This window comes from Colias philodice, chromosome 21 (assembly GCF_061535455.1).
Source record: "Colias philodice isolate Cphi_HAF_F1 chromosome 21, ilColPhil1 Martin Lab GWU primary, whole genome shotgun sequence".
NCBI lineage: Eukaryota > Metazoa > Arthropoda > Insecta > Lepidoptera > Pieridae > Colias > Colias philodice.
The window spans coordinates 1727381-1751742 of record NC_143106.1 but is presented as its reverse complement, the minus strand read 5'-3'; the positions used below and the strand labels follow the sequence as shown (position 1 = coordinate 1751742).

Here is a 24362-nt window from a genome sequence, read left to right as displayed (position 1 = left end):
TAGAGTAGGTAGGTATTATTAATTATTTACTTAGCAGAGACACGATAATGCTATTTTCCTTGATCATTCATTTACATATAATTAGTTTCACATTATAACAACACTTTAACGGGTTACAAAATACCTAACAACAACACAAATATGCGGGCATAGATTACAAAATATTGGAATGCATTAATGTTTGAACTACGACTTAAACTCGCGCGCATATTTATGTACATAGATCACACATGATCTGCTTTATCTAATGCACATTGCATTTGCTTTTAGTATGTAGTGCGATTACGCCACGCCTCGTCCTACAGAAATAACATAGAATATCGGTCACAGACTCCGTGGAGAATGAACGCATCGCATTAATTGATGCTCTGTACATCACTATCGCGCTGGTCGGCCCGCGCGCGGACGTTTCCGTTCGATTTTTAAAAGAAAAAAAAGCGCGAAGCGTCGAACTTGACAGTTTAATTTTTTTCGATCTCTTGTTTTCATGTTGGCACAGATTCATAATAGCGAATTTTATCGGACCATATCAGAGAGGTTAACAATGGGTCTGCGGACGAGGTTTTGTAACGTTTATGTTAGGAAGAAAATGTCACGATAAGCAATCGCGGCCGAGTGCAAATGTCGCCGATATCGCTAAACAGACACTAAATGCGTTCAATTGGAATACAGTTACGGTGTGCGGAGACGTATTGAGGCTTGTCCTTTCGCGGAATCCCGATCGTTGAATCATACACCGGTTATCGTGTTTTGAAACGAGCGGCAGAATGGTTGAGGTCACAAGTTGGATTCCGCACGCCGTAGTAGAAACACTGCGCGATCGCTCTGCGCAGCCGGTCATCGCGTGGCTCACGGCTATCCGGGGCTCCATAGAAGAGTACGATCCGCTCGTGCTGGTCCGCCCGGCTTCTGTGGTCTCACACGCGTCAGAATCGGACGGCGCGTTCGATGAGATCCTATCGCAACTAGGCAAGGAGATCTACAAACTGGACGAATACCAAAGACACCTATCCCCGCAGCAACCAAACGTATCTCACAGTATTTTGAACATTTTCGACGAATGCCTCGAAAGCATAAACGTCCGCGACAAGGAAACAATGCCAAATATTCAACCAAAACAAAACAGTGTAAACAGTGACAGTACATTGACGCAATCGGATGTCCCTTTCGCGACTAGCACGCCGTCCAAAAGTGCAAGCGCGATGGAGAATAGAGTTGTAGAAATAGTGCCGCCGATACCGTCGCGGAGGAAAATAAAAGCGGCTTCAATAACATCTTCCAATTACGACAACGTGGACTTCAAGGACACGATCATAAAAATGGAATCAGACAGCGATTCGGAGAGCACCTGTTGGAGTTACAAGGAGTGCAATCCCGGGGAGGTGAACAAGGATACATACGCTGTGGTGTGGTCGCACTCGAGCGGCTACCACAACTCGGATGAGATCCTGCTGCGGGTGCTGTCGCAGGTCGAGCAGCACGCGACGATATCTCGGCTGTCGTTCGACACGGCGAGCGACTTCACACCTCCGCCGTTCTCCGTGTACGCGCTGCACGAGGTGGAAGACAGGTGCGCCTCAGTCGCCGCCATGACGCCGGACAAGCCGTGCGACGACGGCTACGAGCCGGTGCGAGACGCGTTGACAGATGAAAATATTTACGAGGAAATCGAGTACGGTTACAGTTACACGGACGAGGGTTGCTCCTGTGGAGGCAGTGTGGACGTGGAAAGTTTAGTCAGTGCTAGTTCTGAGGGTGTGGGTCGCGACAGTCCCTTATATGCGAATTTAAGGGATAACGACGCGTATGCGATACCACCTGATGTGATATTTTGGAAGAATCAGCTTCTTGATCCCTTTTGTAATGAGGATGAAGAGGATGAGGTGAGTTTTAAGTCATAAACATTATTTTAAATTGTTTAATTGGTACCGATTGCCAAACATAACGTATCTTTATTAAAAGTATCAAGTTTGACATTAGTTTTCAACTTGTAGAGACGTTCAATATGGAAAGATTATTATTTGATGAATATTCACTTATATTAATTAATGTTTGTAAAATCGTCTTAGTACTTAGTTCCAAGATTACTAAGAAACATCAGGTACAAATGCCGTAAACCAATACAGTCTACGTTACTCGCTGATAATTTAGCTTTACATAAGATAGAGTTATTAGAATCGGTCCAGTAAATGGGTGTATACGTAACAAACGCACATCCAATTAATTCTAATATAAGTTATGCCTTTTCCATTCTACAATGGCTTGATAAAAAGTAAATACTACAGCGAAAAACAGAATTTTAGCGACGAGTAAAGCGCATATTTGCAATGCCACAGATAATATCAACGTAATGGGTTTGGCGCCATTTTTATCTCGTTTATTTAACAAAGGATTGAATTATTGCGTCTGAATAATTGCAAGAAACATATCTAAATGATAACGCGGTGTTGGTTAGAGACATGATTGCTTGTTTTGCTAGTAATTCAATAATGTTCAATTATTTAATTGTTATCGTTAATGTTAATGAATAGATAAGTACATAGTGTGTATAATTGTCTCCTAGTTAGTAAAACCCTAAACATGTTTACTAGTTAAAATAATTATTGATAATCCTTAAATAATGTTCTTAATCCATAGTTATTTTATTAATTGTTGTCATAGGACAATTAACTGATCAGAAAATAATAGATCTATCAGGACACCTACATCACTTTGCGGTTAAAAAATTGTTTACGAACTATTAGCAAACCATATCACCGAAAAATTTCATAAAAATCTGTCAAGTCGCTTCAGAAGAGTCAGGCTACACACATTATGGCACGAAAATGTAGATTTCAAAATATCAGGGGCCGTATTATGAGTTTACGCCGTGAATTAAAATTACTGGCAAATTTACCATAATTTAACCATGGCATGGATGCACTCATGATATGAATTCGGCAGTCAGTTTATTCAAAATATCTGTCTGGAAATAAGAGGTCCTAATACGGCCCTAGTAGACACTTCAAACAAAATTGATGTAATGTTGACATCATTCTAATAGTCCAATAATGGGATTGCGACACCCGTTATGTACAACAAATTAATATTCTAACAAAATACATCACCATAAACAGTGTAACGAGGCTAGAGCCAATTATAATAAAAATATAGACGCTAAATTGAATTGTAGGTACTTAAATATGTCTTGTGGTTTTACAGTTTCGTCGTTAGATGGTCGCAAAAATGTTTTGTTTTGGCTTTACATTATACCACAGTGAAATTGCAATTTAATCAAATTTTACTGAGAAATCTATACTTATATTCTGCAGCGAAGAGTTTTTTCGGTTGTTTGGTTGAACGCGCTAATCTCAGGCAGAAGTACAGAATTTGAAAATTTATTTCATGTAGATAGCCCGATTATCGAGGAAGGCCATAGGTAATAATATCATCAATCATCATGCTTAAACCAATAGGAGCGGGTAAACCAGCGGGGCTCAGCTAGTGGAACATAAAACTATCTTTTTTTTCACTTACACGTATTCAAATATAGCATTTCCAAGAGAATTATGTAAGTCGTAAAAAGTTCAAATATCAACCCATTGTTTTGTTACCTGTGTGAGGTAATTGTGATCGTCTTTTTTTTTCTCCATACGTGTGACAGGGATGGCAGAGAAATGCATTGTCTCAGGTTATCGTTTCTTGTAGAGACCGTTGACGCTTGGAGTGACAGTTTGTTGTGAGTTGTAATAATACTTTAAAAATAGTAAACATCGTTGAAAGTGTGTAACGAGTGCTGAATTTAGTAGATATTCCGTGTTCCCCCAACATATAGTGTTATCCTCAGTGTGTGAATAAGATCCGGTGTAAAAACGTAAACATTAATAACAGCTGATGATCAGCTGTTTTAAAAGTACCCACTGGAAGTGATTTTTTACGGTTTGGAAATAATTCTTTCACTTTTATAAATCAAACCTAGCTGTTAATTGTAATCGTATTTTTTAAAATAAATTGCAATCATAGAAGTTTATAATCAGAAAAGAAACAAAGAATTAAATTTTAAAATAATCATATCAGTTGCAACTTTGTGTTCGCTGCCATCTAGTGCTGTCATAGTAAATCTTATTGATATACGATCGAGACTGAGATGGCCAACAAGTGTACTAATTGTGGTAAATTCTTCGCAACGTCAGATGGCGCTAAATGCCATAAATGTAATGTTCTATACCACAGGCAATGCAATAGCCTTAGCCCAGACGCACGCACTAATTCGAAATGGATGTGTAAAGTATGTAAAGGAAAAACTACCACAAAAATATTAGATACACGCACTCCAGATGACGAAAATGACGTATTTGTGGATACCGACTCTGCCCAATCCGATACTCCTCTACTCGCTCAGGAGATAAAATTACTTCGTACAGAATTATCGTCATTTAGATCGGAGATGTCGAGGCTATCATCGCTTGTATCGGAATTTAGTATAAAGTTAAATTGTATAGAGGAACGAGTAACGAAACTCGAGTCCGCGTCCTGCGCTGAGAGCTGTTTAAATCAATGCCAACAGAATAAGGAGATAAATGACACTATAACCGATTTAAAAAAACGATTAAATGAGTCCGAACAAGAGAAATTACTTAACGACATTGAAATAACAGGAGTATCAGAAAATAGTAGTGAAAATTTGTTACACGTCGTAATCACCCTAGCGCAAAAAATAGGTATAACCCTAGACGAGCGAGACATAGTAAATGCACAGCGTCGGGGACTGCGCCGTGCAGCGGGAGGCGCCGGCGACACGGGCGGCGCGGGTGCGGCGGACGGGGCGAGCGCGCGGCCGCGGCCCATAGTCGTGCGCCTCGCACGGCGACATCTGCGCGACGAGCTGCTGCACGCGGCGCGCGTGCGGCGTGGCGCAGACACCAGCGGCACGGGGGTGGGAGGGGAGCCGCGGAGGTTTTATATCAATGAACACCTTACGCATGTGAATCGTAACTTATTCTATACAACACGAGAGCAATTAGGGCGTATAAAAAACTGGCGTTTTGTTTGGACCCGTGGCGGGAGAATCTTTGCTAGGCGTAATCAAAACTCAAAGCTTTATAGTATTCGCTCGCAGGAGGATTTGGATAAGGTTTTTACCCTGTAACTTTGTTTGATTGCGACATTTATATTATGTTTACCTGTGTACAGATTAATTATAACATACGCATAAATTCTATTCACATTTTGTTAACATTAACCGTAAATGTTTATGTTTTTGCTTTTTTTATATCTAAATGTAATAATGTCTGTCTTTTTTATTATAACAATGGTCAGGTTAAGCCAAACAAATTGCTAGAATTATTATTTTTATTTTATTTTACATTATTTCTTTCTTATTCATCGAAAAGTGCTGTGTGGTGGCGTAATTTCTATATCTATTTGTCTATTCTTTTTAGTTCAATATTACAACAGCTGAAAAATATCAAACACTACTTGGTAATACTACTTTTTAATAATTTATACTTATCATGGTGCTATATATTAATAAATTACTTTTACTATATTATATACATATTATATCTCATTAGATCCCCGATGAAACATAATAATATAATAATACATAATTATTATTATACTTACAGAAATTGTGCATTTTATATTGTCCTACAATACTATTTATTACATTTTTTAATTATAATTTGTTTGCCTTATGCTACAATAATAATCTTTATTTATAAAAATGACGTGTCGTTCTAAAAATAAATTAAAAATTGGCTTTCTTAATCCAGGCTCGCTTGGAAATAAGCACGATGAATTTATTTTTGCCATGGAGAATTGTGCCGTCGATATTATGGCTATTAATGAGACGTGGCTGCGTCCGGGAGAAGATGGTCGGGCACCGGCTGTGCCTGGATACAGGCTACGTCACATTCCGCGCCCGGCCAGCGTCCGCACCCGCGGTGGTGGGGTCGGCTTTTACGTAAGACACGGCCTGACGGTACGTACCCTGACACATCCGGTTTCTTCGGCAGTTGAACAAATGTGGTTAAAGCTTACTTTGCGTGGTAAGACATTGGTCATTGGCACAGCGTATCGTCCTCCCTGGTTGGACCCAGATGTGTTTTTTAGTGCATTGGCGGAATCTATGGGCTCATTTATATGGTGCGACTATCTAGCTTTATTAGGGGATTTTAATATAAACTATTTAAATAAGGACCAGCCCAATTTTAATAAACTAGAAAATTTTCTAAATTTCTATAACCTAAGGCAATATGTATCTGAACCAACTCACTTTACTGCTCATTCAGAGACGCTTATCGATTTACTTTGTACAAATGTTACTGTTTCTCAGATAAAAGTTGATTATATTGAAACTCTAAGTAGTCACGCTTTTATATCTTGTGTTCTTAAAATAGCCAAAGAGAAACCTCAATCCAGACGAATGATGTGTAGATCACTTAAAGACATAGACATAGATATTTTTAAGCAATCATTGGGAAATATCATTTGGGATAATATTCTTAGCCTCAACAACGTCAATGACATGGTGATAGCCCTCACGAACAATATATTATCTTTATTTGATTTTTATGCACCTATGAAAGTCCATTACATTAAAGACAAACAGCATCCATGGTTAACTTATAACATGAAACTGATTATGAGATGCCGCAACGAAGCGCATACACGAGCACGGAAAACAAAGCTTGACTCTCACAAAGAATACTATAAACAGTTAAAGAAATATACTGAAGTTGCCCTTGATTGTGAGAAACGAGCATACTTTGACACGTATATACATGCTAACGTTAAAAAACCTCGAGAAATGTGGAAACATATCAAAGACCAGGTTGATTTCAAAGCTATAAAGAACAGCGTCTTACCTTCACACTTAAGAGATCCTGATGAGATAAACGCACACTTTCTAGATATTCCCGGAACTAATAAGCTACCATTATCTAATCTCACATTCTATGAATTTCATCGTTTTTCTGAAGCATCGTTTGAATTTAAATCAGTTGATGAAAATGTTGTACTTAAAGTGATTAATGAATTAAAATCTCAAGCAGTCGGCATAGACGGGATCTCACTAGACATGCTCCTCCTTACTCTAACCAAAACACTTCCCGTGCTAACAAAGATCATTAACACTTCCTTTAGTACCAACACATTCCCGGAACTGTGGCGTCATGCTTTGGTAATTCCAATTCCCAAGAAAGATAACCCGGAGGAATTTAAAGATCTCCGCCCCATAAGCATACTAACATGCATGTCTAAAGTCGCAGAAAAAATAGTGCATAAACAACTTATGGATTTTTTGGAGTCCAATAACATCTTACCTGATGAACAATCTGGCTTCCGAAAGCACAGAAGCACTTCTACGGCTTTAATTGACGTAGTAGACAATATTTTGAAAGCACAGGATGAAGGTATGGCTACAGGACTGCTGCTGCTCGACTATTCACGCGCATTTGATACAATCCAAACTGATTTATTACTTTCTAAATTATCATATTACGGCCTAAGTACAAATGCTGTGAAATGGTTCAGTAGTTATCTTTGTAGCAGAACGCAAACGGTGTCGGTTTCGGAAGATGATGGTAGAAAGCATTTGTCTGCATGCAGCAATATTCTAAGAGGTGTTCCGCAAGGTTCGATACTGGGCCCACTACTGTTCATTCTTTATAGTGCCGACATTGTGTCATGCATCAAACATTGCAAGTATCAAATGTATGCCGATGACGTACAACTGTATATATCTTATCATCCCAGGGAAACACAAAATGCAATTAATCTTTTGAATTCGGATTTAGGTCGAGTATTCGCATGGTCTACGAGCAATTCATTGGTCCTGAATTTGTCTAAGACAAAGTTTATGATCATAGGCAGTCCTAAGGCTTTAGAAATATCTGAGCACTATAACCCCCAAGTAGCTGTGAATAATCATATAATAGAACGCGTACGCGAAACACGTAACTTGGGAGTAGTATTTGACGAGAATCTTAGATTCGAAAAACACATAAATAATGTTATTTCTAATTCTTTTTATAGATTAAAAGTATTATACAAGATAAGAAAATATCTAGATTTAAAGTTGCGTATTCGTCTGTGCGATGCCCTTGTCTTATCTAAATTTAATTTTTCTGACACTGTATACGGACCCAGACTGCTGGCTCGAACTAAGACTGCTATACAGAGAGTGCAGAATGCCTGTGCGCGGTTTTGTTGGTATATTCCGCCCAGAAGCCATGTCAGTCCTTATCTGAGAGATGCCAATATCTTGAATATGGACGGACGTAGGAAACTACACTTTGCCACTTTGTTGTTTGGAATAATTCATAAAAAAATACCACAGTATCTGTACAACAAGTTGGCATGGTTGGGACAACGTAGTGAAATCAACTATGGTACAAGATTCGCCAGCGTAAAACTTTCAGTTCCGAAGCATCACACCGCAGCCTTTAGAGGTGGATTCACTTACCGGGCCACAAAGTGCTGGAACGATCTCCCTCCGCCTCTGTCTAAATTAACATCAGTCAGTAGCTTTCGTTTCAAGTATCGAAACTACCTTCTAAATTCTACAAATCAGCCTTAGTACCCGTTGTAGTGTCTGTCACCATATTTCATCACTTATAATATTGTAAGTATAGTAAGTATTTATAGTTAATATGTATATCTATTTTTTAATCTAGTGTATTATTGAATCCTATATAGTTCTTACTTATTTATATGTTTTACGTTTATTTTATTTATATACCTACGCACCGACCCACCCACACACACCCACGCATACACATACACACACACACACACACACACTCACACACACGCACACACACACACACTTACTCACTCACGCACACACATCACACAGGCTGTAACTCCGACTGTCAATAGGGGTTTCTGAAAATCAGTGCTGCTAGTTGACTCAAAAGTCACTGCAGCTTTATACTGAGAAGCCCCTTTTGATAACAGACGTTGCCGCACAGTACCTGTCTAATTTTTAGGTTGTAAGTTTTTGATTGTGTAATATTTTGTTTATTTTTAAGTTTTTTTACCATGTTTTTGTTCTTACTTTATTTTTATTTTTAGTGTTTCTGTGTGGCTTGTATACTTTTTCGTTTGTTATCAATAAATGTTTTATTTATTTATTTATTTATTTATTTATAAAAGCGAGACGGCGATAGTAGAAAGTTTGAATGAATTTTAAAGGCGCGGTAAAGCCCATTCAGTTCTTGGTATTATTTTACGAATTCCCGCAATATTATTAAAACTTAATATTAGTCTATTGTCTGTTGTTTTAAATGGGATTAGGGATATTTCAATTTTTAATGCTTATTTAAAAAGTACTTGCTTTGATTTTCGTATTTTAATCTAGGATTACTCAACCCAGTTAAAATTTACTTTTAAATTTTTATATTAGTCCACAAGTTAATTATAACATGTGGCAATATATATCTATTATGCGCATTGCAACAATTTCTGTTAATATTTTACCCGTTTCCTTTATTAGAAGGTCATTTCGTAACAAATAGTTGATCGTAGCTGACAGTGTAAAATGTGACTAATTTTTGTTTGTAATCCAAACAATTATTTTGTAAACAATATTTAGTCGTTATAAAATAATTAGATGTTCACTAATGACTAATTTCTGATAATATTACGTGTAATTAAAATGATTCATGATTATTATTACAGCCATGTCTTTTTAATGTAACATTGAAGACTCTTATAAGCTTAGATACCTACTATTTTTCGAGACATTTGAACATTTAATTGTTTATAATTTTACTGGAAATTGAAATACAACGATGAAAATTCAGAACACAGATATTAATATTCAGTTTTACATAAGATAGCTGATCGCGTGAACACAAAAATGTTTACTCAATAATAGTTTTTCAAAACGACGAAAAAACTTTTTAGTCCAATGCAATTAGTTTTCGGTTCATTAAACACAAACATATCTGCTGATAATTGCGACATTCATGAAAAGTTTTTATTGCATGCTCATTGGAAACTTGTATTTCTTGTTATTACATCAATATTCCCTTGTATTCTGCGGATTCCATTGTTGACTTCTTTTTATAATAGGCATGACGAAAGATTTTGAAATCCTCTTCCATAATGTGTGTATACGTTTACTATACAAGAAAAACCCTATATTTCGGTAATATACTTAAATCTAACGAAGATAAAAGCCATTTTCCAAAAAATATTTATTAACTGTGCCAAAACAGCTCGCAGGTGTCATGGCGTAGGCGTGACGTCACATTTTGGTAAATACGTAATTATTTGTACGCATTGCGAAGAAAATTAAAAAAATATTTATTTAATATGTGTTATAGAAACGAATTTCAAAATTTATAAGTGGTGTGCAGTATTGCAATGTGAATCCACATAAAAATAATGCTCAAAAATGTGTTAGTAATTATTTTAAGCGAGAAAATAATAAGAAATGATTGTATAAAGTTGGCGCGGAGAACCCCGAACCATATATTCGTGAATTCGCAATTATATTTCTGTTCTGAGTCGATAAATCATACGTGAAACAATAGAAAATAAATAAAAATGCGTATTCTCAACATATTCATAACAACAAAAAGCATCTGATTTGAGTTGTTTACTTAAGCGTGACGTCACGCGTGTTTTAGTCAAAATGGCGAACTGCAGTATTTCAATGTTTTATTTTATTGATAATCTCATTAATCTTAATGTTTTTAAGATTTCTAAGTCACTATATGTAATTTATCTATTATACATTTTCCCGTAAAAACACTAATACGATCATTTATGGATACTGTCGTCATGCCTATTGCGGCCCGAGGACAGACCCCGGGTGAATCTCGGTCATTAGTGGTTATAAAATCATGTTTTACTGCAATATTTTTATGAATTTTGTTGTGGTTTGTGTCTATAGATATTATTAAAATAAAATACAACTTGAAACTGTAAATAAAGACTGTACATGTCATGGCAAGGAAGAATAATATATAAAACGTCTTAAGAAATATTATAATCTATTTTTTCTCCCTTTTGAAATAAAATAATTAATTATTATTTATCCCAATGAATTATTACTTATTACCATAAATGACTTTTTTATCTGTCGAAGATAATGTAAGATGGATCGAATTGGGGTCAAATGTTCTTTTTTGAACTTCTTCATCATATTTATCGTTCTTTATGAGACAAATATTGATATCATTTGAAATAATTTAACGAAATTTAAAATTAAAATTTAAAATCCTCTTGATTTATTCATAAGATTATTACCAAGTTTTGAAGTAACCAAAAATATTATTAATTAATTGTTATATGTGTAACTACCTAATACTCGTGTAAAAGTCGTAAATTAATCTTCTAAAGGCAAATAACTCGAGTCGAGTAAATTAGGGTTCACTTCAATCATTTGTGATTTCGATTAGATGTCCAATGAACCAAGACAAAAACATCTAATATATTTTGTATGGTTCTGTATGAAAATCGTAGCATTTGCAGTAATTTCGTCGATATCATTCATAAATTTATGGCAGGCACCTATAAGTTTGGGATTTGTATATCGTATTCGTATTCCTAGACATCTGTTGCACTGCACACTGCACTCTACATATATGTATTACATATTATTTATTTTAGATCTGTTCGATATTTTTTAAGTTTGTAGGTTTAGCATAACAGTATGTAGGTATATTAAACCGATTGAACCCACTATAATAATCTATATCTATTGTACTCAGTAACATTATTGAGATAAATAAAGCATTTATTAATAAAAATAATAGGTTCTTATTCCTGATTATTTTTCCGACCCAAATATCGACCAATAGAATTGCACCATTCGATGTCACGTGGTACAACCTACATGGTATTATACTGATAATTTTTTGAAAATTTTCTCTGGTCGTTGACGTCAAACTGACAGGTTGAATTCAATTGTGAAATTATTGGCCGACATTTGGGACGGAAAAATAATCCCCCGAATACCACACGAGCTTCAAAATTATCTGGCATTTTCCTCAAGGTTCCCTGCAAACAAATAAAGTCGTCAAGTTTTTCAGGAAAAATCACGAGCGCGAAGCGCGAGTGATTTTTTAACCTTGACTAAAAACTTGACTCCTTCATTTGTTTGCAACGAACCTATCGGAAAATACCCGATAATTTTGAAGCTCTTGTGGTATTATAAGTGAATATTTATTTACAAAGGTTTTATATGAAACCAATAAAACAATAATCAACAGATCCCTAACTAATGATTAACGACGTGACCAATTATATGGAGAGCCAATTATTACGTGAAAAAACTGTTTATTCTGAACAATTATGCGTAACTGACTCAATTATAAACGATTACTAGATAATTCGATGCACTTTTTAACAAAAAAGAGGTTCACAAATCGTCGGTATATCTATGTATTTACCACCATTGCTTTCAGCTGTATATTAGCTTAACAATATTCATTTGAAATCAATATTATGTTGTAAGAAATAACATAGGTATTTACTAGAATTTAACAAGGTTAGGGATCAAATTAAAAATCCATGGTATGCCAATCATGATGTACCTCTGTAATGTTTTAGGCTGAAAGGATTTGGGTGCTCCATAATAAGGTCATCTGTTAGTTAATTAAATGAAAATTAAATGAAGCTTTTTTTATCTTTTGTTGCATTTTAAAAATAATGGCCTATTTGGAAAACATTAACATGTTGATAAGGAATCTCTGGAAATACTTACTTATGTCATTTTTTAACCTATTTATTTTTCCCAAATAAAACGAGTTAGGTATGCGTTCTTACATACATTTGGATCCTAGCTACATAGCATACATTCAAATTTATAGTAGTGTATTAGTTGTGATACAATAATAAAGATAATTAAACTATCAAAAAATATTGAAATAAAAAGTTTCTATAAGTGTTCTGGCCATCTGTTTAAGTGTTATTGACTATTAAAGCAATGTGTGGGAATCGATATAAAATCAATCAAATAATTGTTATGAAATTAATATAAAAAGCTAAACGATATATTCATGAGATTTTACTTTCACCTCTTATTGCGTGTCAATTTCATGATTTATTCGCATTGACAGTTTAAATTATTAATGTATTGTTTACCTAAGTCTGCAATTACCATTATTAATTATAAGTTCAATAACCTCTTGTTATTGTGCTGTACACCTATCTATACGAATATCACATGTAAACAAATCACACATACACCTACGCGTGTACAAAATTAACTTTTTAGGTTATTTAGGTTAGGTTGTAATGTCAATCGAATGTTATCGTTTTTATGAAAACAAAGTATCTCTTACCGATAAATTTTGCGGCTAGGAGTTTAAAAATCAATTTATTTTATTTAAATGCTTTAGCTTTACGTATACGAAAGAAGAAATCATAAGGATTATAAAAAAAAACATTTTTATCTTATACAACGACGCGGACGTCAATAATACAATATTCACGAAAAGTATGACGATTTTTACGGTTCCAAAATGACGTCAGAAATCGGAACTAAGACATATTTCACCTTTTTTCGTAATTGGTGACTAATGCATGTTTTACTAATCTGTCACATTTAAAATGAGATCCACGCAGAAGTAGGAATGTTTGATTAGCGATTTAGATAATATAATATGAATACAGTAGATAATACAGAACTGTATTGTGTAAAAAAATGAACTTTCATTTTTTTACACATCTTCATGAAAACCTTTAAGGTATCACAGTCTACATAATTACAGTATATTTGCGCATAAAAATTCTATAAATATACTTACACTTACACTTAATAATTGCAATTTTTCAATTATACGTTGTGACGTAAAAGTCCGTTCTCATTGGACTTTGATGGCCATTTATCGTTAGCATACGTCATACATAATGTGACACATAGCTGTTATCTATTCCGTTACAATGATTATTATCATAGAACTAATATTATCTGTATCCTATCCCGCTAATTTTGTAAATCCCACTTGAATGTGAAAATGTTCTAAATATTGAGTTGGTTTGGAGAAGGTACAATATACAGATACAACCAGTAGGGAATCTTCATACAAAACGTTCGAAATGGCTCACGCATACAAGCAAGCATATTTACGAGAAAGCGCTCGATTCTCGTATTACCTAAGGTATCTTAGATCATTAAGTAATACTGGATTAGGTAGGTATCTATACTATATATTTTGTATTTACTATTAATTTATTAATATCCTTCCTCAATTATTTAATGTAAGATGTATTTCAGGACCGCTACTTAAATGTTATTTGTTATTATGATTAAAAATAACTTATGGATTTTCCCCTTCGTCAACCCAGTACCACCCACAACATTGATTTTCCCTAAGATTGTGTTTTATCCGGTTTGACTCATTATGATCTCGATGAATTATACTTTTTGTCTGCAGAAATTTTATTGATGTTGCATCACGATAAAGGAGATTTTTAATTCGTTCATATGTCCATTTATATTATGATTTTCTACCCTAATTCTTTACTATAAGCGTAGTATATTATTATTAGTCTGTGCTTTAAGCTTTGTTAGTAACCTCATTGATTCTGCTAATTATTTATTTTAGGACAAATTTACCCGTTTTTTAAAGGCTGTCACTAAAACGCTTATGCGTATACTTCTTTTATTGCATTAATAATATTCTGTTTGATTTAGAAGTGCAAAAAAATATAGTTGTACCTACATGTAGATACAGTGAGCACGTCGTGTTATTTATATCTAATTCCTAACATTCCTATCGCTAAAATAATAAAAACCTATGAGTTACATAATGGTAAGATATATAATATTGATAGTTTATACATGGTTCTACGTGTCGTCCAGAGTGCTATATATATGAAACTAGCTTTCCACCCGCAGCTACGCCCGCGCAGTCAAAGAAAAACCCGCATAGTTCCCGTTCCCGTGGGATTTCCGGGATAAAACCTATCCTATTTCCCGGGATAAAAAGTAGCCTATGTCCTTTCTCGGATATCAAAATATCTCTATACCAAATTTCATGCAAATTGGTTCAGTAGTTTAGGCGTGATTGAGTAACAGACAGACAGACAGAGTTACTTTCGCATTTATAATATTAATAGTATGGATAATGATAAAATCGTTAATTTATTTACAATTTATTTAATGTAAATTACAATAAGAATAATAGAAAAATACGTACATATTGCATATATAAATTATTGTTTTATAGGTGTGTGCATGTAGATTTTACACTCGTACATATTAATAATTAATAAAATTATCCATACTTCGCTTCAGTTATCAGTAATGTCAAAATAATATACATTTATGTTGATAATACAAATGTGTAAATTATTTTAGTGGCTGGCAACCTTGACATTTGTGCACCACATGCACCAATTCGCTGATTAGCGGTTCCAGGAATCTTTATTTTTTCCTCATTTTTGCACATGGCAATTATTTCAAATTTACGGGATATCACCAAAAACATTAATTAATGTTGTTAAAATGTGTGTGTAGAAATTAATGATGGTATTAACTAATAATATAAGTGTACATATTGTATGAATAATGAGGAAAAATTGATGAAAAATTAAATTTCACGCAAATAGATTCAATAGTTTTGCGTTAAATAAAACCAAACTTCTTCTTTCCTTCTTCCCGCACAGACTATTCTTTTAACATCCTCATTGATTCATAAATGAATTGAAAATATCATTGTACACACGTAATAATTAATTAAAAGATGACGTTAGACATACCGACGCGAACGCCCGCAACTGCGCGACCATAAATGGTAGTGTTGAGTTGAATCACACCTGATTATACAATTGAATATCAAATTACTTGCGCACTTGGTGGGTTGCTGCGTATTGTAAGTATTATTAATACTGATTTTTAATTATTGCTCAAAACAGGTTGTTGCACGCGACTTTGCATATGAATAAAAATAATACACCGACAGAGCATGAAGAATATTTATGTATAAATCGATACCAATTAATAATTCAAATGAGGAAAACTTTAATCAGGTCATAATTTCTATTTCTTTCTTCACATTATTTGAATACTGCTTTGTTAAACTACATAACATACCCTTTTAAATTAATACATATATGCAGTATTACCACAGATAATATAAAACTATACTAGCTAATACTATTGTTTTTTAAATATCCAACAACTCCCGTAAGTCGTAACTAGAATGTTAAACAGTTCATCCTGTTTACATCAATAAGTGTAAAAATAACAACTTACTTCGTAGACCACATAGTAATCCAATATACATTTCAATGCATAGAGCGAATACTCGTAAAAGTAACATAAACGTACGAATCTGGGTTAGTTTTATTGGCCCATTATTACACCACACCACTATCGATTTTATTGAGAGGGCAATTGTAAAGAACTCCATCGACCCGACGCGTGAAGTTTGTAAAAAAAAGAAAAAAGCAACTGTCATGTGCATGTCATGATGACATAAGTTTTGGCGGGAGATACTTATTTTTCAATTAATTTTTTGTTTTATGTTCTATTATTTTTTAATGATGTTGTTATTGTTGTGAAATTTCGTTAATACCTATATTTATGATTTTAGGGTTCATATAATAACAACTTGGATAAAAAATAGATATAATATATTTTAATACGATTTTGCGTTCAAAGATTAACAATTTTCACAGATGATCGACTATTCCATTTTAGTTTGTACAAAATATATATACCATTAAATTCCGATCGCTGTATTTCATCGTAAAAACTTTATCACCACACAAAAATGGAGAGTAAATCTATAGACGATTTCATAAATATTATCTTAAACGCGGCCGTCATATTCTTGTCTAATAAAAATAGAACTTCCTGCGTTGCAGCATAATATAAACTTACTATAGGAACTCGACTCCATGTCGAAACTTATTTCTATTCATGCAGTAATTAATTAGTTGTCAAGCGCATCTCTTATTAAGTATTAGCAGATACATGTTAGTAGTTGTAGTACATATTAGTAAACTGGGTTCTATTTCATGTGTTTAAACGTATTTGTATAATAAATGAATTTTATAAACCACTAGCTTTCCGCCCGCGTTTTCAAAGAAAAACCCGCATAGTTCCCGTTCCCGTAGGATTTTCGGGATAAAACCTATCCTATGTGTTAATCCAAGTTACCCTCTATATGTGTGCTAAATTTCATTGTAATCGGTTCAGTAGTATTTGCGTGAAAGAGTAACAAACACACACACATCCTCACAAACTTTCGCATTTATAATATTAGTAGGATTAGTAGGATTCCATATAATCTCGGTGTTTGTATACATGTATTTGGAAAACATTTATATTTTAAGAAAATCGTGATATATCGCGTTGACTGATAAAGATGTAGGTTTTTACTTAGAACACTCAACACAATCCATACTAATATTATAAATGCGAAAGTAACTCTGTTTGTCTGTCTGTTACTCAATCACGCCTAAACTACTGAACCAATTTTCATGAAATTTGGTATGGAGATATTTTGATACCCGAGAAAGGACATAGGCTACTTTTTATCCCGGGAAAATGACGCAATCCTGGAAATCCCACGGGAACGGGAACTATGCGGGTTTTTCTTTGACTGCGCGGGCGAAGCCGCGGGCGGAAACCTAGTATATGTATAAATATCTTATCTTAACTAAGTGCTATACCTAATGATAATATTAAACATGTAAATTGTAAAGTATTTTTAATCTTTCTTACAAATAAGAACTTATATTTACAAAAAAATATTTTCTTAGTCATTTTTTATTCTCATATTCATAACGTTTGCAATATTCATATCTAAGAAGCTATTAACAATAAAAATGACTATAAGTCGACATGAACTCACCATGAATCTACTCGTATTCGAATTCCCATAGTAGTAAGGTCAGCAAAATAGGTTGTTGTACCGTGAACGTAAACAAATGAACAGCATTGACTCACTACACTATGGAACCGTTATCTGTTAGATAATTTTACGTGATAATGAAATTAGGAACGTATTTTGTATTTACTGTAGAATACGTAGTTTTGGTAATTGTACTAATTTTGAAAGTGGATACGTGGTATTTAATCTGAAAATAACCTCTATTTTTATTTTTATAGCTTCACTTTAAAGTCGTTTTTTAGTACCTAATTTATAATCTGTATTTCAACTCGGGCAAAAAACAAATTCGATTACAGATATTATAATCTGAGTAATAAAATAACTTTGAGATGAGTAATAAACAATGTATTCTACAGATAATTAATATCTATGCCTCTATGGATGATGAGTGGGCATCTTTAAAGGTTATACATTCACAAATTTCGGTATAAGGAATGACTAATATTTTGACGTGATTAACCATGATCTGCTGTCTAAATTGTGGTTTTTATTCACATGACGTCATTATATCTTCCCTCAATTTTTCTAAAAATACATTTTATTCTGTTATTTTAACGAAATTAATAAAACCACGAATTTTTTTTATATTTTCAATGGCATGGGTATCGTTTAAAAGGTATAAGAACATTTTTATACATTAAATTGCCTTTAACATTACTAACATAAAAAAATGTGTATGTCAAAGTCAAGGGGCGCCTTATTGTTAAAAATAAAAATACAGATTAAAAATTATACTTATGTAGTAAAAATCATCCACAAATCTAAGACAATATTAATTTAGGATAGTGAAATAATATAGATATAATTATCTGATTATAATCTTTAGTAGCGCTTTATGCCGTAGCGGCCATTTACGGAACTAATTTCTTAAGATCTTAATTATTTTGGTTGAATTTTGCCCCGTCTTATATTGAAATAATATATACCGCAATGGTTTACTAAGTTTCTATTTTTCTCATAAAACACTCCGGGTGTTATCATTGTGGTTAATATTTCTAAGAATGTATATAGTAAGGAATGACGTCACAACCCCTATTAGACTAACGATGTTCTTAGCATTCTTCTAATAAATAAATTAAAATATTCCGGTATTTTTTAAATACTCTACCATATAATTTATATATCACAGGCAGTATAAGACACATAAAAAAACAGTTTCAGTTGATTTTGAGGAACCATTTTCACATCGTATAAAATTCCACAATAAAAATAGATACCTATAACCTATATCAAAGCATTTTAGTTTCAGACATTTCACAACACAACACAGACAATCAATTTTCCATTCCTAAAATTAGTATAAAGAAAGCGAAATGCATAGTAAATTAACTCCTTTCTACGATTAATTTATTGTCACTAATTATTTGTAATTGTGCCCATATCCGGGGTGCTCTCTTTCGCACTTGTACTCAACGCATATGTTAAAACGAGATAGCATGCCCATGAATGAGTCGTTCATTCACTTTGACTTTGAGGTCAAATGGTTGATTCACTGATAAATTGGGACCAACTGTAGTCTGTGGCCAATTGATGCATAGATGTGCAGTTACATTATCTGTATTGAAAAGTTTCATTATCGGGACTATTGCATTTGACATCAAGATTATAATAAACGTAGTGATTATATCCTCTTTGATCATAATATGTGGATGAAATGAATTATTCTATTTCTAATTCCCGATTATGAATTGCATTATTCGAATTTCGAACTTCCTTTTTAATATTCCATTTATTTTATGTTGTTTTATAAAATAATAATTTAAACAAATGCACATTATAAAACCGATTAAAAAAATAATATTGCAATAAAAAAATAGGTCGTATAAAAACACTGGCCACTACACAACGTTTTAGAAAAAAAAGTAAAGAAATATTCTAGAATCGTTCAGTGCATTTTTGAAATGAAATCAATGAATTCTATAAACTCAACGAAGATATTGCAGACAAAATGATGTAAGTTTTTACGCTATTATTATTCATATTATTATACAAAATTGTATACGACATTTTTATTCAGTAGGTAGCTGTACTTACTGATTTGTTTCTTTCCTCTTATGGCGGTATAATCACAATGAAAGAGCATAACAATTTACAATCAAGCAATCAATATTGTTTTTGACTTTCCCTGTCAACGCAGTTATCTCTAGGAAGGCGGTAATTTCCGTAACAATTATATGTAAAATAATGGAAAACAAATTCCTATGTTAATTACCATAGCGGCTATCGCGTGACAAAGTAGGAAAACTAGCCATTTTAATTGTAAATAGCTAGAATTCACACGAATACTGCTTGATGTTAGGTTTATAAACCTAGGTGTTGAACCTTAAAAACCTTGAAACCCTATTTCAATAATATTATGAATTTATGAGCTACCTTGTTATATAATATTTTCTAGTGTTTGATTTTACGCGAGTACCTATTAGTACATTTAGAAATTAAAATAATATAATGAATAAATCGAGTTTAAAATCCGTTTAATTTCTACCTAGTTATAGTCTACGGTTTCCATCGCGTATACTTACCTTAAAGAATTTAATTGAATACCTTATTTCCAATAGTCTTATTTTATATTTTATCACTTCATAAAGTTTAGTAAACAATAAGGTCGTTAATTTCTTAATTATTGATTTGATCGTCTTTTTAAACAGCAAGGTCCTTAATTTCAATTATAGCCTAATTATTTTTTGGATCGTCTTTATTCCTCACAAAATAAATCAAAATCAGTTTAGCTGTTACGCCTATACGTATTACATTGAAACAAAAGTGTATTTGAATGGAACCAACGGCGATTATGGCCGCGCTATTGTAATGTTTATGACTGTTTGTTATCTTGATTTATCGATCGAATTACAATGTTAGACAGGATGGCTGTAGAAATACGTACTTTAGTTTAAAATCTAATACTTTATTATAGAGGATATAATAAAAATATATTATAAGAAAAAAAGATGCGAAGCTAGTTTAATATTAGTTTTGAATGTAATAAGAATGTACTGCGATTCTACACAGCTACCTAATTGATGTAGGTAGTTGATAACAAAACGCAGCTAGTCAACGACTATTAGTAAAGTGAGGGTAGTTGGGTCGAACGTCGTATAAACAGCGTCCGAGCCCCTAGGCACGATTCGTACGAATGCGCCACGAGTCAAAGGAACGCGGCAATTTATAGTAGGGTAACGGCACCAGTGGTCAGCCTCATAACAGCTTTTTGAAGTTTGGACAATTGCCATTTCTACAACAATCGTCGAATAAAAAAACGTACAACATGTATGGATTTATTGTTTATTGTAGTTTCGAATCAACGTTTATTAAAAACAATAATTCTCTTAGTAAAATATATAATTAATTTTAAACAAAAAATGGCCCAGTGTCCCAGTGAACAGCCTCTAAAAACCAATAAACAGCCTTGTTGAACCCAGTGTTCAGCCTTTAGTAAGTATAACTCATAATGATATCAAAATAAACAATGTTATATCAAAATCAACGATATTAATCACATTTTTATAGCAACGATTCACTTAGCACAAAAAAATGTATATCGCACATAATGCATTATTATTTTAAACATACTATTACAATCTCTTTGTGTCTTCTTATTTTCTAGGAACTTGTTATTACTTATCATAAAAACAGCAATAATTCTTTTAAAAAAAATCAACGATATTAGTATATAATATGTCCTATTGATGTATCTATAATCCATATGTTCTACTGGCCTCCCTAATCGGCATTCCATATTCCATTCGTATGGCTTCCATGGCAGATGAGAGTTTCTCTGGAGGATACTGTTGACTTGGCGGCATTTTTAGCTAAAAAAAAGGGAACAATAATAACTTTTGGATATGAATACACATAATACCATTATTTCAGGTAACTTATAGATTTACACACAAATTTATACTTAAAATATTATTTCAATAACATCGTGGCTGAATACTGGATCATTGAGACCACAGATTGAGACCCAGTGGTCAGCCGCTTGAAAAGATATTTTGAAATGCGGCTGACCACTGGGTTATCTAACAATTAGGAAATAATCCCAGTAATCAGCCCCGGGGCTGTCCATTGGATCTTTCATAAAAAATCAGTATCCAATGGTCAGCCCCTCAAATTTTTAACTAAAAAAACAATATTTTTTATCAAATTTCATAAAATTAAATGCTCCAAGTAATCTATAAAGTTATTATCTATAAAACACACTCACATTTCATACTAAAATATGTTATTTCTCACCTTTCAAAAGAGCACCACGTGAAACAAAAAATATGGCGAACATGACACTTCTGCTCTTGTCGGCGGACAGCACCTGTATGAACGTGTTTACTTCTCTCCCCTGACCCCCTGCCGCTCCTATTGCGTGATGCATGAACCAATAACGAAACAGAGCTTCTATTTAAGTGCGCGTGATTTGGTTATTTTGATTGCAGCGATATTTATGGCCAATAAACAACGCAATAGGCTGATCACTGGTGCCTGGCTGACCACTGGTGCCGTTACCCTATGCGACAGCTAAGCATGTTCGGACAGGAAACAGTGACAACTACTCATCCACAAAAATATTAAATCAAAAGTTATGTCTAACAATATATTATCACTACATAGTATAAAACAAAGTCGCTTTCTCTGTCCGGTCCCTATGTATGCTTAAATCTTTAAAACTACGCAACGGATTTTGATGCGGTTTTTTTTTAATAGATAGAGTGATTCAAGGGGAAGGTTTTAATTTATTATGTTTTAGACTTGTGTAAAGCCGGGCGAAGCCGCGGGCGGAAAGCTAGTTAGGAATATTACATCTCGTAATTAGGCTGTTAACGAAAATTTTCACTGGTGAAAGTGCTGCAACTGATAATGAAACTTTTCGTCAGAGAAATACGTTTTGCAAAAATATCAGCGGTATATTTTCGCTTTACAATTCTAGTGTAGTAACATTAAATAATATTTATGATGATAATCATTAAAATTATATCTATACGTATAATAAAAGTAGGAAAGTCAGTGTACATTGAATTTTTATTTTAACTTTTCACTAGGACAAAGATACTACACTTATTTGCATCATTGAATGAATCATTGAGACGTGAGTCGTGACTGATCATTCTCCTTGACATCATTATGAAGGTAGATGCTTCTATATATTATTGTCGTGGTAATGAAAATATCATAATTAGTTTATATGTATTTTTTCTTGCTACAGGAGGAAGAATATTTTTATAGTGCTGACGTAAAATGTTAACAGTGAAAAACAGAACTTTCTTCTGATTATTTTTTTATAAATCAGAACTGTTTATTTGATAACGTTTTTAATCTACGTATGTGTTTATATGCAACCAATTTCGAACCATTTCTAAACGTTTTTAAATATCGGTATGAACTATGCGTATTGTGTATACTGTTATAATGTTTTCTCATTTACGAAATAAAAATAAAACTGAAACTAATAAAAAAATACCGGCTGAATTGAGAACCTCCTTTTTCGGTTAGTATTAGAAGTCCTAACTCCTAAGACGGCATCTTTATGGAGTTGCGTCGCTAAGTGCGCGCACTTTCTTATTAGCCCATAGAGTTGATGGGAGAGACAAAATAGTTGAGGAGACAAAAGTTGCTCTTGTGCGCCAGCTCTAAGTCGGTTATAATTAATAGAATTCTCATAAACAAAGTGTATATATTATATATTTTAATCTATATTAAAAGGTTACAAATGATTTGCATAGAAATTGCAACATACTAATCACAATCGAACCCGGAACCATTCACTTAATAATCAGACAGCGTCACTGCGTCCGGAATTATATTGTTATATGTCATTTGTATCCTGCTCACGAAATTATTTATTATCTATGCTGTAGTTTGAATACGCGGAGTCTTATTATAAGGGCATCTATATATATTGATGTATGAAAACTATAATCTTACATTGAAGTGGACAATCTTAGAAAACATTGTGCTTAAAAAAAGTGAACGTTTATTACGAAAATTTAGGTAACCAGCGGTTGAGAGTACTTGAGAGGTTGAAAATCTTTTACGGGGACTCATGTTGATGGAATTTCACTTATTTCAATGACTTTTTAATAATTTTGAGAGCTTTAAGACGTCTGTAAAGCGAAATGGCCCACAGAAAGCGGCGACATATGTGTAAATCAGCCATGAGAAAATAAGACTCTAAGGAGTAAGTGCTGTTTTTATGAACCTTCATCACCTGATATTTGGAAATTGGCCCATTGACCAAGCTAGCGGGTAGACATACGATGGTAGCACATACTAACACTACCCGGAATCGTCCACATTTCATCCGTCAGAATATAGGTGAGGTCTGGCGGATCTTACTCTATAAGTCTATAACATTAATTAAATTAGCATTGCATTCCTTATTAACTACAATCCTAAACCTATATCTAGTAAACTGTAAATACCAATAAACATGCGGAAATATGGTAATGTATCTGAACACAGACTATCATTGATGAGGGGATAACGTTTCATCGCAAATTGACTTCCTTCACGGAGATCTCGGATTTCAGG

The 24362-nt window shown here is 33.6% G+C and overlaps 2 protein-coding genes across 3 annotated transcripts in view; both read left to right on the top strand.

Moving 5' to 3' along the window:
- The first annotated feature begins 382 nt into the window (after nt 1-382).
- Nucleotides 383-24362, top strand: part of LOC149478676 (uncharacterized) — a 41454-nt gene continuing 17474 nt past the window's right edge. The window contains exon 1 of one of the 2 annotated variants that reach the window (XM_089708641.1): nt 383-1883. In XM_089708641.1, coding sequence (XP_089564767.1) covers nt 768-1883 — 1116 coding nt within the window. In that variant the 5' untranslated portion in view covers nt 383-767. The remainder of the gene's footprint in view (nt 1884-24362) is intronic. The other variant, XM_089708640.1, reaches the window with a different exon arrangement.
- On the top strand, nt 3695-5477 carry LOC149478677 (uncharacterized). The gene has a single exon (XM_089708606.1). The coding sequence runs from the start codon at nt 4127-4129 to the stop codon at nt 5126-5128; it is 1002 nt and encodes a 333-aa protein (XP_089564732.1). The 5' UTR covers nt 3695-4126; the 3' UTR covers nt 5129-5477.